The 16205-nt window shown below is 31.8% G+C and overlaps 2 protein-coding genes across 3 annotated transcripts; one reads left to right on the top strand and one right to left on the bottom strand.

Moving 5' to 3' along the window:
• The first annotated feature begins 1083 nt into the window (after positions 1 to 1083).
• LOC105772868 (protein FLUORESCENT IN BLUE LIGHT, chloroplastic) lies at positions 1084 to 4328 on the top strand. Of its 2 annotated transcripts, none has more exons than XM_012594347.2 (5): positions 1084 to 1218; positions 1701 to 1906; positions 2486 to 2636; positions 3073 to 3393; positions 3806 to 4328. In XM_012594347.2, exons 1-5 carry the CDS (start codon positions 1146 to 1148, stop codon positions 4006 to 4008), a joined length of 954 nt encoding a protein of 317 aa, XP_012449801.1. In that variant the 5' UTR covers positions 1084 to 1145; the 3' UTR covers positions 4009 to 4328. The 2 variants fall into 2 exon arrangements, with proteins under 2 accessions (XP_012449801.1, XP_012449800.1); XM_012594346.2 differs by having other exon boundaries at positions 2474 to 2636.
• A 1825-nt stretch (positions 4329 to 6153) lies between these two features.
• On the bottom strand, positions 6154 to 11746 carry LOC105773537 (oligouridylate-binding protein 1B). Its single transcript, XM_012595525.2, has 12 exons — positions 11501 to 11746; positions 10274 to 10335; positions 9812 to 9914; positions 9563 to 9639; positions 9425 to 9486; positions 9235 to 9322; positions 9001 to 9076; positions 8869 to 8899; positions 8410 to 8529; positions 8221 to 8306; positions 7816 to 7992; positions 6154 to 6725 (listed from the first exon to the last, which is right to left on the bottom strand). The coding sequence occupies exons 1-12, from the start codon at positions 11600 to 11602 to the stop codon at positions 6441 to 6443; spliced, it is 1269 nt and encodes a 422-aa protein (XP_012450979.1). The 5' UTR covers positions 11603 to 11746; the 3' UTR covers positions 6154 to 6440.
• Positions 11747 to 16205: the final 4459 nt, after the last annotated feature.

Raw genomic sequence — 16205 nt, 5'->3', positions numbered from 1 at the left:
ATGAACACCTCTAATAAGGAATCCATTTACACCGATGTAAAACTACTTAGTTTTACACCATTTTGTATATGTTTCTACAAATAATATTTTAATAATTTAACCGTTGAATTTAATATTTTATTATTATTGATCATACATGTCAAATTTGATATAAATTAAAATTCACTACTATTTGTTCTTTGTAAAAAAATATTAAATATATTAATATATTGAGTATTGTATATCGATACGATAGAGATATTGGATCAATTCGAAAATTTACATGCATGACAAGTACAATTATATCGATAGTTCCAATGGTTTGATATTAAAATATTAATCATAAAAAGATATATGAAAGAGTACAAAATAACTTTAGTTTTGCACGTATGTAAGTGGACCTCTACCCTGAAATATATTAAAATGAAAATCTCAATTAGCTTGTCCATGAATCGGACCCTAACAAAATTTTAGGCCCAATGGATAGGCTAAAGTCTGGCCCGATCTAAAAAATGGACCTAAATTTTTATTAAAGCTCAACCTAGATTATAGATGTTAAACTCGAACTTAGCCCGTATTAATTTTTAAAAAAAACTTATTTTATAATATAAAATAAATTTAAAAAATATAATATATCAAATACACAAAAAAATTAAAACAAATGTTTCTCAACAAATTGAAAATACATTAAAAATATTGAAACATATGTTTTCCAACAAAATTTAAATAGACATGTATCCGGGTTGGGCTGGGTTTGGGCCAAAAAATCTTACTCAAGGCCTGACCCATTTAGAAGACGAGTCTTGTTTTTTTTTTTGTCTGAGCTCATATTTTGAGCCTATAGGGAGGTCTTCGAGACAGGTCGAGTGTCCCGACTCATGAACAATTCTACTCACGAGCTATTCGAATTTGACTTAATTAATAGCTCTAACTGCTCAAGCTATTTCTTTTGTCAAAAACCATTTTTGAAGTTTAATATTTTTATTTAAATTTTCTTAAATTTCGAATTTAAATAAATATTTTAGTTTAAACAGGTAACTCGACCCAAATGGCATAATGTGATGTTGACAAAAGGTCATATATGTCTTTCAATGCTCTCAACACGTTACGTAATAATAAAACACTGCGTTTAATTTTATCGAATCTAAAACTTTTTATCCAAAGCAATGGCGTCCATGATAATCCATTGCTCTTGCTTTCTTACTCCTCCAAGCTTATTCACCAAACCCCAATTTCATGGTTAGTGCTCCATCACTTTTCCTTTTCCCATTTTTTAAGTATTTTTTTCTTTTTCTTTTTCTGTGAGTGTTTTATTTTTGCTGTAATGTAAACTTTGGGGTTCTTTTAATTTAGCTATATTTCATATTTCATTGTTTTATCCTTAAAAAAAATTGAATTTTTGATGCAAAATTGGGATAAATTTGGAGGCATTGAAATGTAAGCTTCTGGGGTCGTTTTATTCAGCTATATTTCGTGTTTTATGTGTTTTGTCCTTGAAAAAAATATGATTTTTTTATGCAAAATTGGAAATAAATTTAAGGTTTTGAAAATTGGTTTTTTTGAAGAATTAGCTAAACAATGGATTGAAACTAATAGAATTGAATTAGTGGTGGAATAAACTATCATGATGATACAATGTAAGCTTTTGGGGTTGTTTTGAATTTAGCTATATGCCATGTTCATCTGTTTTATCCTTAAAAAAATTGATGATTTTAAAACAGGGAAGGAGCTGTCATCTTTTATATGTAAAGTGGAAAATTTTGGATCATCCTTCAAAGATGTTAATGAGCCGGTTGAGATTCATCGTCTATTCCGAGAAACGGGTGAACGGTATTTACCCCATCTCCAAGAGTCAGTCGGAGATCGGGTCTCGGATCGTATTTCATTGCATTACAATGAATTTGCACAACATTTAGCTGCTCTTGAGGTATGATGGTGAGTCCTCTAGGCAGCTTTTTACTATTATCATTAGTTTTGAATCATGGTATAAAAGATCGAGCTAGTTAGCTTCGTATTTTAAGCTTATTTCAATACGAATGTATATATGTGTGTATATGTGTCGTAAATGTATCATGGAAGCGAGTTAGATTGCATTTTGTCCCCTTTACTTAAAAAATGGAAAAATTAATCTATGTAGGTTAGATCAAGATTAAATTGATCATTTTTATTAAAAATTCCATCCATTTGTCCATTTGTACTATTAAAAACTGACGTGGCTAATAAAACAATCGAGCAATGACACATGACATGCCATGTGTATCTCATGTTGATGTACATGAATCTGTTTTTAATAGTAGAAATTGATGAAATTTTTAACAAAAGATTTAGTTTGTTCTTTGATCTGAGACTAATTTGCTCATTTTTTAAGTAGAGAGAGCAAAATGCAATCCAGTTTCTAGTACAGGGGCCTCTATGAGACTTTTACCTTATACGTGTATTTATATGCCTATGCCTTTTAAACTTTTTTAAATGGTTGCCGCTGGTGTTGGGGCAGGGAGGTAAACAGTTAAGAGTTCCGGTGACGGCATTTCTTGCAACTAACATCTTTATATACACGGCTCCTTTCAAAGCCGTGGCGGAAGCATGTGAAGCGGATAACTCGATTTTCAACATGCCTTTACTTCTATTTGTAGCCCTTATTGGTGCGACAGTGGGAGGTACATGTCTCTGTAATTTTTTTTAGGGTAAGCTATACTTAAAGTCGCTAAACGGTTAGTAAGATTACGTTTTAATCACTTAACTTCAAAAAGTTATAAAATAATCATTGAATTATTTGAAAGTTTTCATTTAAATTACTGAATTATTCAAAAGTTTTCATTTAAGCCATTGAATAAAAACTTTAGAATAGTTCAGCAACCATTTGTAACTTTTTTAAGTTTAGTGACCAAAACGTAAACTTACTAATAGTTTAGTGACTTAAGGTATAGTTTACCCTTTTTTTATCGACTTTTCTTCTCGTCGGTAATACAACTTTGACTGCTTTGAAAATGACATACAAAACACAATTCTGCTATTGGTATTTCGTTGTTCAAACAAGAAAACCATTTTGCTTAAATTGTTTTTTTCGTTGATGATCCACAATTTGTACCTTAGGATTGCTTGCACGGCAAAGGAAAGGGGAACTACGGCGACTGAACGAGCAGCTGCGCCAAATCAATGCCGCTCTAAAGAGGCAGGCAAAGATAGAGTCATATGCTCCCACACTGAGTTACGCTCCCGTTGTCGGTAGAATATCGGAAGAGCACATAATCGTGGATCCAAGAAAAGAAGAGTTGATTTCTTGTTTGAAGAGTGGGAAGAACTTTTTAAGGAATCAAGAACACGAGAAGGCTTTTCTCAAGTTTCAAACAGCCTTGGAGCTTGCTAAGAGTCTAAAAGATCCTATCGAGGAGAAAAAGGCTGCTCGGGGTTTAGGTACGTATCTCTCGGTTTATCCATCGTTTAAACCTTTGTCCTTAATGTGCCAACAAGGAGCCTCAACCACTTGCTCCATTAGGTCGTTGGTCATCATCTCAATCTCAAAAGATCGTGCCAACGAGAACCATATATTCGTTAACGAAAAATACCATCAATTGGTAGTAGCATAGCATAGTGGTGGATACTGAGGTTAAGTTTTGGGGGGTCTAATAATTTTTTTAAAAGTTTTAGGAGTTTAATGAGAAATTTTTAAAACAATTTCAAGGGAAAAATTAAAAATTTTCAAAATTTTGGTTGATCAAGGCTCCCTAAGCGACCATTTCGGTCTGCCTCTGGCATAGCACCACGATAACATACCAGGGACTTGGGGTATACATTGAAGTCTAAACATGAGTTTTGGTTTATTTAGGTGCTTCATTGCAAAGGCAAGGCAAATATCGAGACGCCATTAAATACCATTCGATGGTTTTAGCAATCTCCGATCGAGAAAGAGAGGAATCAGGAAACACGGAAGCTTACGGAGCGATCGCCGATTGTTACACCGAGCTCGGAGACCTCGAAAAAGCAGGTAAATTCTATGATAAATATATTGCTAGGTTAGAAAAAGACTGATAAAGCAACTTAGAGATTCCAAATTAGCTGTACACATTTCGACTCTTCATTTTCTTTTTCCCTAGTATCCGTGTTCAACATATATCGATCCTTGTCGTATACATGCACGTAACAGATAATCATGCTTAAATCTGGGTAACAGTGCATGATACTTCTCATAATCTGCACGTTTGTGGTAAAAATACCATGGAGATCCTTATACTATGAGTTAGATTGCATTTACCTTCTCTACTCAAAAAATGTGTAAATTAGTTCATGCACGATCGTAGAGCAAGTTGATTTTTTTGTTATAAATTTTTATCCATTTTTACTATTAAGAATTGGTCGTTGTACGTCAGCATTAAGTACAAATGGTATGTCATCTGTCATTGTCAGATTATTTCATCAGTCACATCAGTTTCTAATAGTTTAAATGGATAAATGCCTATTTTTCGAGCAAAGAAGACAAAATACAAATCTGACTTATACTACAAGGGCATCGATGATACTTTTACCCATGTTTGTCTAGATTCAAGTTCTTGGACAATATTTGAGGGGATGAGAGGATTATTTTAGAGGGCTTAGATAAAAATGTTAGGTCTAAAGATGAAGTTAGACAAAAGCAATAAATCCATTTAAAAAATAAGTCGAGGTTGAGTTTTAATGATCAAATCCGATCCAACGGTTAAATATTTGAAGTTCGAATATCATTCAACTCGATTTTGTTTTCTAATTTTACCAGTCCCTTAGTTTTATTTTTATATACGATGTAATTTATATAAATGTAAATATTATTTATATTTAAAATTTTTAATAAATAAAAATATAGTTTTTTAAGTAATATATATATGATTATTAAATAGAAATAACATTTTATACAAAATTAAAAAAGGAACGGAATAAATTAGAATGGCAATGTATGGTACGAAATAGTAGTACATATTCAACTTGTTTTTTTTTTTTGGTAGATTCAGATATTTTAAATTCAAATAATATTTAAAATTAAATATTCTAATTATATTAAAAAATCAAATGAATGCAATTTTTAATCCTAATATTTCTATTATGGATGCAAATTCAAATAATAAATAACCGAATTTATTTTACTTTGTGAATAACATATTCAGGTTTGGATATCTAAATGTGTTGCTTTAATTTTTTAAATAAAATTAAATTTTATTTAAAAATAGTTTAATATTTGTTACTTGTGGATATTTAACAGATTCAAATATTCAATGGATAATTTATTAATTCATATTCAAATAATAAACTAATTTCAATAATATTTGAATCGGATCAAATCAATCTGTTGAACCAAAAATTGACATAAGAACTAGTTCCAATTGATTCAAGAATTGATTTGAGAATTGATACGAATAAGTTGACTTGGGCTATTGAGCCGAAATTTGTTTTAATTTTTAGTAATTTATTTAATTAAACCAAACAAATCGATGACCTGATTGATCCGATCACCTGATCAATTTTGATAATTTTGATTTTAAAGCAAATTTACATATTCAAATTTGTTGGTATCCTTAAACTAAATAAAGTTTGCCAATTTAGATATGGTTAATTTTGATACTAGTCTATTTTAATTATGATTTTAATCTCTATACTTTAGTTTCGTAATTTTTAATTTTGTACTTTTTCAAATTTTAAAATATTAATTCTTACCTACTAATTCCAAAATTTAATGCAATAAACATATTATCATCATATCAGTTTATTATTTTCATATGTTACTAAAAATTCAATTAATGATTTAACATCTGTCATTTGTGTCAAAATTAAAATTTCAAAATTAAAAGCGCATGCTTAAAATTATCCAACTGTAAAACATGAACTAAATCTACAACTATACAAATAATACAACAGTAATTGAACGTATTTGCTACCGTTTGGGTTAGGAATAAAATTTGAAAAGTATAAGACATAAAATTGACCAACTTGAAAAATAGAAAGACTGAAATTGGTCAAATTAAAATATAAAAACTAAATCCACAACTTTCCCAAATTACAGGGACTAATACCAGAATTTAACATTTACAAATACAGAACTCAAACAAAATTACAAACTACTATTACGGGCCAAGCATTGCTTATACACACACACATACTCATTGGGAACCATATGGAATATATATCAGAAAATTATATACACACTCATTGGGAGAAAATACATTAAAAAAGCTTCATAGCCGTTTAGAACTCAAAATAATATCAAGAAATATGTGAGATTGATACAATCAGGCAAACACATATGTATGCTATATATATATATATAAATAAAAGCAGGGCGCAAAGCAATCTCGCTACTAAAAAAAAGAGAAAAAAAGGATAAACACATTAAAAAGCCTCCTAAATGTTTTTTTTTTTCTTTAGAACTCAAATAAAACCTGCAAATGCCAGGAAATTAAGGATATATATAATTACCACACAAACTCTAGTTTTGATCACTGATAGTACATTAGTTGCTGGGCAGCCGCCACGTTCTGGAATCCACCGTCATATATGGCCTGGCTTGCTCCAGCAGCACCGACTCCCATTGCCGCTTGTTTGAGAGGGTGTTGTCCTTGAGGGTGCATTAGTGCATGAACACCACCCATTTTGTTCATGGCTAGTTGTCGCTCGTAAGCTAAAAGGTCAGTGGCAGAAAGACCAGCTAAAGGTGTGGCAGCAGGTGGGGGAAGGGGGTTTGAACTTGTCCCAGGTGGTGTAGGCTTGCTGCCCCAAGAACACTACACAAAAACAAATTAATGATGTAAATTTCCAATTATCCAAGGGATTAAATTTTGAATGAAGTTGTAACTACAACTTATGCTACTCAAACTCAGGTTTCTGGTATGTATCTAACACAGTTATAAAATTCTTATAAGTTTTTAAAAGTATTTGAAAGATCTTTGGAGGTCATATCGGTTCAAACATGTGTGTTGGGCATGAGTACCTCAAGAAAATGAAGAATCTGAGCAACATAGACAACAGTTGCAACTAAAAGAATTTAGATTAGAGAAAATGAATCTAATGAAAATTTGACTCCTAGGCAATAATAGAACTCATTCCATGGCTCATTCTAGCATACTTAAGGGTAAAAGATTCAATAAACATAAAACCTACCAAAGAATTTTTCGAACATCTTCCTCCAAAGACTTCAAACATGCACATTACTTCAGATGGTTATATTTCTCAAAAGGTTAAATTACTTTTTAGGGCCTAAACTTGGCAACTAATTTCACATTGGGGCCTAAATTTTGTTTTTGTCCAAGTTTGTCCCTGAACTTGGTAATTGTTCCCACATTGAGGCCTGAACTTTTTTTTCCAATTTAGTTTCTCAACTTGGCAATTGTTCCCAGTTCCAATATTGGGGTCTGAACTCTTTTTTTGTCCAAGTTAGTTCATGATATTTCCTTGAAAACCCTAATATTCAAGCCCCAATGTGGGAACAATAGCCAAGTTCAAGGACTAACTTGGTCAAAAAAAAAAAGGTTCAAGCCCCAATGTGAGAGTTGTTGTCAAGTTCAAGCTCCAAAAAGCGGTTTACCCTTTTTGAAATAGCCGATGGGGCCCTGATTTAGCAGCAAAGGGGCAATTTTGAGATAACAGTCTCAAGCCTCCCCAAGTGTGAGTTAGGTTTTTATATTGGAGTTATCCAGATTTAGTCTAGTTGAAGTTTTGCCAAATGCGTCCTGATTTATTAGTTTGACATTTCAGTTAGTTTTCGGTGATATATGGAAGTAATGATAGATCATGATTGTAATTTCCAGGGAAAAAAGGGTCACATCTCTGAGATAGAAAAGGAAGTCAAATTTTAAGTATAAGAAGAGAGTAAACCTTAATTTGCTTGCCACATAGAAATGAGTGTGTGTTCCCCAGTTGAATAGCCAAAGCTGCCTCAGCATGAGTACCGTATCTCACAAAGCCAAAGCCTTTATCACGCTGGACACGGACCTCCTCAATCAACCCAGCACCAAGAGCATGGAAGTGATAGTGGAGTTCTACTTGAGTGACCTGCAGGAATAAAAATAATTGGTTTTATTTGAGAACTTAACATGTTCCTTTACGGTACAAAGTTAACTGGAGTTTGCAGAACACAAGGCCAACTCTTGCAAGCACTGGTAACTGTATTAGAACATGGGAGTTCTTGAGGTCCAAATACGGACAGCCGGTTCAAGCTCATATCATCATTGGTTGAAAACTTCATTAGAAAGAGTTCTGAAGATCTTTATGGTTACTTGCCTCTGGAGCAAGATTGCCGACATAAACCGTAGTATATTGAGGATTACTCTCAGGAGCCTCATTATTGGTCGTCTCTTTACCATCCTCTGCATCCCACGCTAATATATGTAAGTTTATTTCACATTTGGCACAAATTTAGCGAAACAATAAAAATGTGAATGTTTGATTTTAAAGCTTCAATAAACACACCTGATGAGCCATTGGTTAGTTCTACCACGCTTTTGGCATCAGAGCTCTGCTTGTCATCACTGCTACTGACACCCTTTGTCGCCCAGTTACAACGAATTTGTCGACTGCCAAGCCATTTTCCTATATAATTAAATCAAAGCTCGTATGATTTTTACTGCAATAACAATTAATAGCAATCTATACAAGTCGAGGTTTGTTGAAAAATTAGTGCTAACTACAATTCAGCGAGCTCAGCCGCAATAATTTAATAAACTGATGCTACAAACAAGGTGATTGCAGAAAAAATTGTGAAAGAATAACAGACTAAAAAGAAAGGAAAATCTTTTTCAGAAAAAATAAGATTACTTCAAAGCATGCAAGTTATGAAATACACTAAAAATCACAGCTTATTTGATGAGCTAAAGCTGTGCTCAATAAGATAAAGAAGTACATTTATTGAGCAAAGAACATAAATCTTACCAGTTAAGTCGTTAATTGCACTTTGTGCATCCTGGACAGATAAAAAAAGTTGATATCAATAGATGAAAGAACATTATCAAGGAAGACTGAGAAACACAAAAAGCCACCAGAAACTTAACCAAGCAACAGTACCTGCTGGTTGCGAAATGAAACAAACCCAAATCCTCTTGAACGCCCAGTTTTCTGATCCCACATTACCCTCGCATCCCTGCAATCAGTAAAGGTATCAGCTTTGTTATTCACTGTGACACTGATTGATCACTACTTTAAGCAACATGAATACAGGAATCAAGGTTTACTAACAAATAGGTTTTCCTGAAAGTTTATGCATTTACTAAAACCAATACCAAAGTAAAAGATGCTTACGAACAACTAGGATAGACAGAAAAGCACGCAAACAGCATTGCATCAGTAACCTCAGGACTGAGATCCCCAACAAAAATGTTAAAGTGTCCTGCACCAATCATGATAGTATCAAAAAGTAGATTATAAAATAATTGCCAGCACATCATAAGTATATCAGAGCAAAACTTTGCAAACAAAAACATGCACAAACCTGATGTATCCTCTCTCTGACCACTAGCATATGCCCAATTGACCTTGATAGGCTGTCCAAATCTGCAGATTACATGATATGAGGTAAAAGCACGATCAAAATAAAGTAAGAGGGAAAAAACTAAAAGTCAATACTTACAAATGCCTTCCATTTAGAGATAATATGGCAAGAGCAGCTGATCTGCGGTCGAAGTAGTGGATGAATCCATATGATGACTGCATAAGTAGAGTGAGAACAAAAGGCATGCCAATCATATGGAAATCAATAGGCTAAAGGAAAAGGGAGAAAACTAAGTAAAGAAAGTTAACCATTGCACAATTAGAGCATCCTCACAGTTCCAGATATATACACATGCATATAAAGAGGATACTATTTTGAAAACAATACCTTTTCCTTTCTGACAAGCTTGCAGCCTTCAACGGGACCGGTACTTGCAAAAACCTCTTGGAGTAGTGGTTCAGTCACTTGTGTATGGATGTTTCCAACATACCTGCAGTTTCTCAAAATAAAAGCTAGAAGTTTAAAAAAAAGAAAAAAAAAATAAATGGCCATAAGTAACTTTCTGAGTTGTTAGAAAGAGCACAGAACATAAAAACTATCTATTACATTCCCAAAACTATTCAACCATCAAATAAAACAGATAATAGCTCAGAATTTAGCATTAAGGTAGCAATGACATTTTCAATCACCAGATTCATGAAGGAAAGTGTCTCCAATGTGTATACTTATAAGCATAAAAATGACTAGGGAAGTTGCTTAGTCAAGAAAGGGAAATAAGACACACACAAAAAGCAAAAGAATAAAAAGGAAATTAAAAAAAAAAGTAAAAACATCTAGGCAGACACTCACACACTGCGGCAAGTACTTGGATCAAAACCAGGAGGCAGATTTCCACTTGGGATTGGCTCTATCTGCAAAATAAAAAAGTGAAAAAAAAAATAGAAAAATAGAAAGGGGGAAACAAAGAAGTGATGTACAAAATGTCCCTTCCCACCTAACTCAACTCTAAAGCATTCAAATCCTGGAAAGAAGACGGATTTTTGAAGGTATCCCAACACTCAACCTATAAAAAACAAACGAGATGCTAACTACAACCATCAGAAACAAGTGCATCACTTCTCCAACCTCTTTGAAAACACTTTCAACTTAAAGCCAAAAAAAAATATTGGTTTTTTTGGTGACAACCAGACCAAAATATTTCACCTCATCTAAATGAAAGAACATTAGCAGAATTGTGTTGTCTGCCCTAAATGTAACTTTGAGAGAATCAAATATATTGGAAGTACCCTATACTTCATAAATTTGCTTCATGCTGTTATATCCCAGCAACGTAAACCTAAAGAGTCCCAAAATGAAACTCAGGAACCATGTTTTCTGCTCTAACACTTGAAATAAGAAAGAGCGGAAGAAAGAAAGAAATTGTCAATTTTTACCCAATATTTGCAAGCAAAAGATCAAGATAGAAACATAGAAGGATTGGTAGTACAAGAGAGATGGAATTGGGGACTAAACCACATTCAATCATTTCTCAATATTTGCAAAACAACTTTAAGATTTGGATCAGCAGTAAGTTACATACAAAACCAAAAGTAGTGAGAAACACAAATAAATGAGAATAAAAACACAAGCAAAACTTACTAGCTTGCCAATTGCAACATCATATAAGAGAAATAACATCAGAACTTCAATCAATGATGAAAATCTAAAAATATTAAGAAATCAAAGACAAAGACTTCTTTTAAGTTCCAGAAACAAAGCAAAAATCCAACTTTCCGATCAATAATGCATTCAAAGAGCTGAAAGAAACAAAAATGGAAGCAAAATCCACCGAATTCAAGCAACACCAATAGAAAAAAAAAGGAAGCTTGTTTCTCAAAAGCTAAATCATCATCGCATTCAATTCCCCCAACTAACCCTAGCTCCACCAGTCAAATTACAAAAAAAAAAAAAACACGAGCTCGAAGATCAACACGAGCTCGAAGATCAAAACACGATTTCGCCAAATCCAACAAATCATTCCTAAAGACCGGATCAAAAACTCATTAAAGAGATAAGAGATTCAAAAGAGTGGAAAACCTGAGGAGGAGCTAAGATGCCTGGGTGATAAAGAGACTGTTGTTGGATAAGAGCTTGTTGCATCAAGGCTTGTTGCTGTTGCTTCAGCCTCTGGTGCTGCATTTTCCGTCTAATTTTCTTTTACAAGGCGATTTTCCAGGGAAAATTAATCGGGTTGTTTGGTATCCGAGAAAATTACCCTTTTTTTTCCTCCTTCGATAGGGTTCAACTGTAAAGGGCCTCGAGAAAGTGAGAGAAAATAATAAAACCGATAGAAAATAAATGAGGCCTTTTAAGTTGGGTGTTAGCTATGTGTGTGGTCTAATCAAAGTGGTTTATTACTAAATTGGGAAATTTTTGCACTAATCACAACCAAGATTTGTTTAATTACATATAATTTCATCATTAAATTGAATTAAATTCCAGTACTAGATCAATCAATAATTACAGAAACAAATAAATATTTAATTGAAATAATATTGTATCTATTTTTTAAAATTTATAAAAAAAATTATTAAAAATTTTAAATTATATATTTTTAAAAAAAATTTCAGATCAATCATCAATTCAATTGGTTTTTTAGTTGATTCAACCGGCCCGTACCAATTTCTCGCTCAATCGATTCAATTTCATTCTTTGGACCGGTACTCTAGTCAATTCCCAATCCAAACATTCTTGATAATTCTGAATAAAAAATTCATACGAATTGCACAAAAAAATTATTAATTTTATACCAATGTTTTTAAAATCGAATTAATGATTAAACCAGCCAAACTATCGGTTCTCAATTCGATCGATTCAATCGTTCGGTTCAATTTTAATTAAATTGATCAAGTTAATAAAAAATTATTTAAAAATATGTACATTGAAAAAAATTCAGTTCAATCGTCAATTCAATTGGTTTTTTAGTTTATTCAACCAGTAATTCCTCACCCAATTGATTCAATGTCATTTTTCGAATAGATACCCTAACCGGTTCCCAGTCCAAACATCCTTGATAAATTATGGATTAAAAATTCATAGGAATTGTATAAAAATTTAATTAATTTTATACCAATATTTTTTAAATCGGATCAATGATTGAACCAATCAAACTATCAATTCTCAGTTCGACCGATTCAATCTTTTGGTCCGATTTTAATTAAATAATTTATTAAGAATCATAAAATAAAAAATAATATATTAAAATAGAGAAAAACCAATGTAATTGATTCAATCGGTTCTTTAGTTTAGTTCAACCGATTCCGCACGGTTCGCTCACAACCCAATTCAAAATCAGTCTAATTATTTATTCAAGTCGATATACGGATTGATTCTTGATCCAACTGATGATACGATTATTTTTTAAACTTATAATTTTTTTTTCATGTCTTGGACTTCTATTTTCATGTTAAATTTAATTTTTATGGGTCCATTTTTTGGACCGAATTATCTTTAATCTAGAATTAAAAATTATATTAATATTTATATATATTTATAATTAAGTTTAATAAAAATAATTCGCACAGTAAATTATCATTGACGGAAAGGAAAAAGATCACCTTTCAATGTTACTTGTGTTTGGCAATAATGAACCAGAAGATGCCACGTGCGTACGAATGTTTCTTGAAACTTTTTCTTTTTGCTGTCGGTAGGTATGATTTATTAGAATTATAATATAAAAAAAAGGGAAAAATTTCAAAATTATACGTAAATTTTAACGTAATGTGTAATATCATATATAAATTTTGATTTCGTGATTTGATTCAATTTTCAAAAATCATTAATAATAGGGTAAACTATTAAAATAGTCACTTTTATTTGACTCAGGTTACATTTTAGTCACTTATGTTTGAAATGTTACGTTTTAGTCACTTACGTTATGGTGTTGTAACATTTAGTCAATGAGTCGTTAATTGTCGACAATGGTGTAACGGTAAGTTGATGTGGCACGTTAAATCATTATTTCAAACGAAAATTTTAGGTTAAATTCTACAATTAGTTCCTATATTTTTTCATTTTCAACAATTTAAGAATTTTATTTTCTTCTAACTTTTTTTTCCATTCTCTTATGCTTATCCCTCTATTTTCCTCCATTCTTCATTTCTTTTAACATAGTTTTTCTAAGCTTTCCATTTGTAACTAGTCTACAAGCTCGCCTCACTCGAAAAAATTAAATTGTTCAAAAAAAATAAAACATAGAAAAACTATGTTGAAAGAAATGGAGAAGAGAGGAAAACAAATGGAGAAGGGAGGAAAACAAATGGAGAAGCATAAGAGAATGGAAAAGAAAGAAAGTTAAAAAAACATAAAAGAAAAAAAATTAAATTGCTCCAAACGAAAAAATATGAGGACCGATTGTATAAATTAACCTAGAAGTTTTGTTTGAAATAATGATTTAACGTGCCACATCAGTTTACTGTTACACCGTTAACAAAAACTAACGGTTCAGTGACTAAAATGTTACAACGTGATAACATAAGTGACTAAAACGTAACCTGAGCCAAACAAAAGTGACTATTTTGGTAGTTTACCCTTAATAATATTATCGGATTATCACCATTTTACGTTGATATATTGCATACACAAAAAGTTATATTAATCTAATATGGAAATAAATGTATGTATTTATTTCTTTAATGTGTAAGATTGAACCGAAATCAAAGTTGCATGTATACATATGAACTACAATTCAAGTTTCATGTGTATAATACGTAAAATACACTAAAAACATTATGGTTAGCACTAGAGTTGATCATGAGCCGAATTAGGTTGAGCAAGGCAACAATTCTAAGCCCATTTTTTAGGTTTGTGTCCAATCCAGCCTAAAAAATGGGCCTAAAATTTTGTCCAAGCCCAATCCAAATAAAAATGTTAAAACTCGAGCCCAACTTGACCCATCCGTATTAAAATTTGTTATATTAGTTTTTTATAAAAAATTAAATTTTAAAAATATAATATATAAAATACACTAAAAACATTAAAATCAATGGCAGCAAAACAACAAACATTTTTTTTTTGTAAATTTGGGGCTAGCCCAGCCAGGGTAAAAAAAAAAAACTTACTCAAGACATGACCCATTTAGAAAACGAGCTTTATTTTTTTGTCCAAGCCTATTTTCATCAGGCTTATATTTTTGTCCAATCTCTCTCACTTTTCAGGTGAACCTTCGAACTGAGCCACCATGATCAACTCTCATTAGCAGGATTTTCTTGTTACTGTCCCACCATCGATTGAGGCTCGAAAGATTTTGTCGAGAGCTCGTTTCTTCAATCTAATCGGGGAATCAACTGCCATTTGTAGCATACGGCACTACGGTGTGTGTTTTTAGTTTTTATGTTGTATTATGGTTTGTTTTGGTTGTGTTTTGATGATTAGGGACAGTGGCGAATCTAAGGAGGCTGGCAGGAGCCTGACCCCCCTAAAATATAAAATTACTATTTAAGCCCTTAAATTTTTTTAAAAATTTTAAATTAGTAAAGGTAAAATTGTACTTTGCCCCCCTAAAATTATAAAAAATCAATTTAATCCTTTAAAATTTATAAAGATATAGACTATAAAAAAATTGAAATTTTATTCGGCCCCCCTAAAAAATTGTTCTGGCTTCGCCCCTGATCAGGGAAGTATCGATCGACCGAGAGAGTGCAAGCTTTGGATCAAAATCACTGCATGCCCACGGGATTGTTTGGCTTGAGCAATTGACCCCTCTGCTATAATGGATCAATTAGGTGAACATACCATGTCGCGTTTTAAACTAATGTCAACTATTATAAAAATTACCATTTTACTCTTTTTTTCTAATGTATACGGACTACTATTTTTATTTTTTTGTCCATTTGCTCATACAATTTGGGCAACCCAAAGTCTTAGTTACTCCTCACGCAATGAAGAAAATTGTGAACAATCAAGGTTTTCAAAATCGAATTATTGGTCAAATCGATTCAATTAATTAAATTATTAAAATAAAAAAATATTTTAAAATTTCAAAAATTCGATTCAATCGAATTTTTTGTTGGTTTAACCAGTTTGTACCAATTCCTAGATCAACTGATCTAATGGTTTTCTTCATATTTGTATCCCGCTTGAATTTCCAATTCAATCAACTAGTTCGGTCGAATCCAATTTAAACATTGTCAACAATTCCCCTGGACTTTTTTTTTGTTAATTTTTAATGAATAAAATTTTTAGTTAAATTTAATTTTAAAATATTTAATATGACATTGCTTTTAATATTATTCTAAATAATAAAGCTTTTGGATTTACTAAGACCCAACATAGCTAAAGTCTAGGCATCAAAAAGCGGTTTAATACATTATTTAGTATCCGAGTTTGATATTTTTCTTAAAATAATATTTGTGTTATTTTTGTCAGTTTAGTACATGTATTTGATAAAAGTTGCATATTTTGATACTCAAATGTAAGTGTCTTAACTTTTTATATTTAATTCGGTTTAGGGTTGATTTGATGAAAGGTTAATTGCTAATATTATTAGCTAATTAGAAACTTTCATCAAATCAACTATAAAACTCAATTAAACACTAAAAAGCAATATTATTACGTTCAAGTACCACAATGTACTACTTTTGTTAAATACATGTACCATATTGGATCAAAAATAACATTTGTACCACATTAAAAAAGAAGTGTCAAACTAAAGCACCATGATGTATTAAGCCTTCTTTTTAAAAAAAATAATTATCTATTGATTAAATAATTTATCGGCATGTTATCGGGGTGAAGTCAGAAA

The sequence above is a fragment of the Gossypium raimondii genome, chromosome 6 (genome assembly GCF_025698545.1).
Source record: "Gossypium raimondii isolate GPD5lz chromosome 6, ASM2569854v1, whole genome shotgun sequence".
Classification (NCBI taxonomy): domain Eukaryota; kingdom Viridiplantae; phylum Streptophyta; class Magnoliopsida; order Malvales; family Malvaceae; genus Gossypium; species Gossypium raimondii.
The sequence above is the reverse complement of the archived record's forward strand: the minus strand, read 5'-3'. Positions and strand labels throughout refer to the sequence as shown.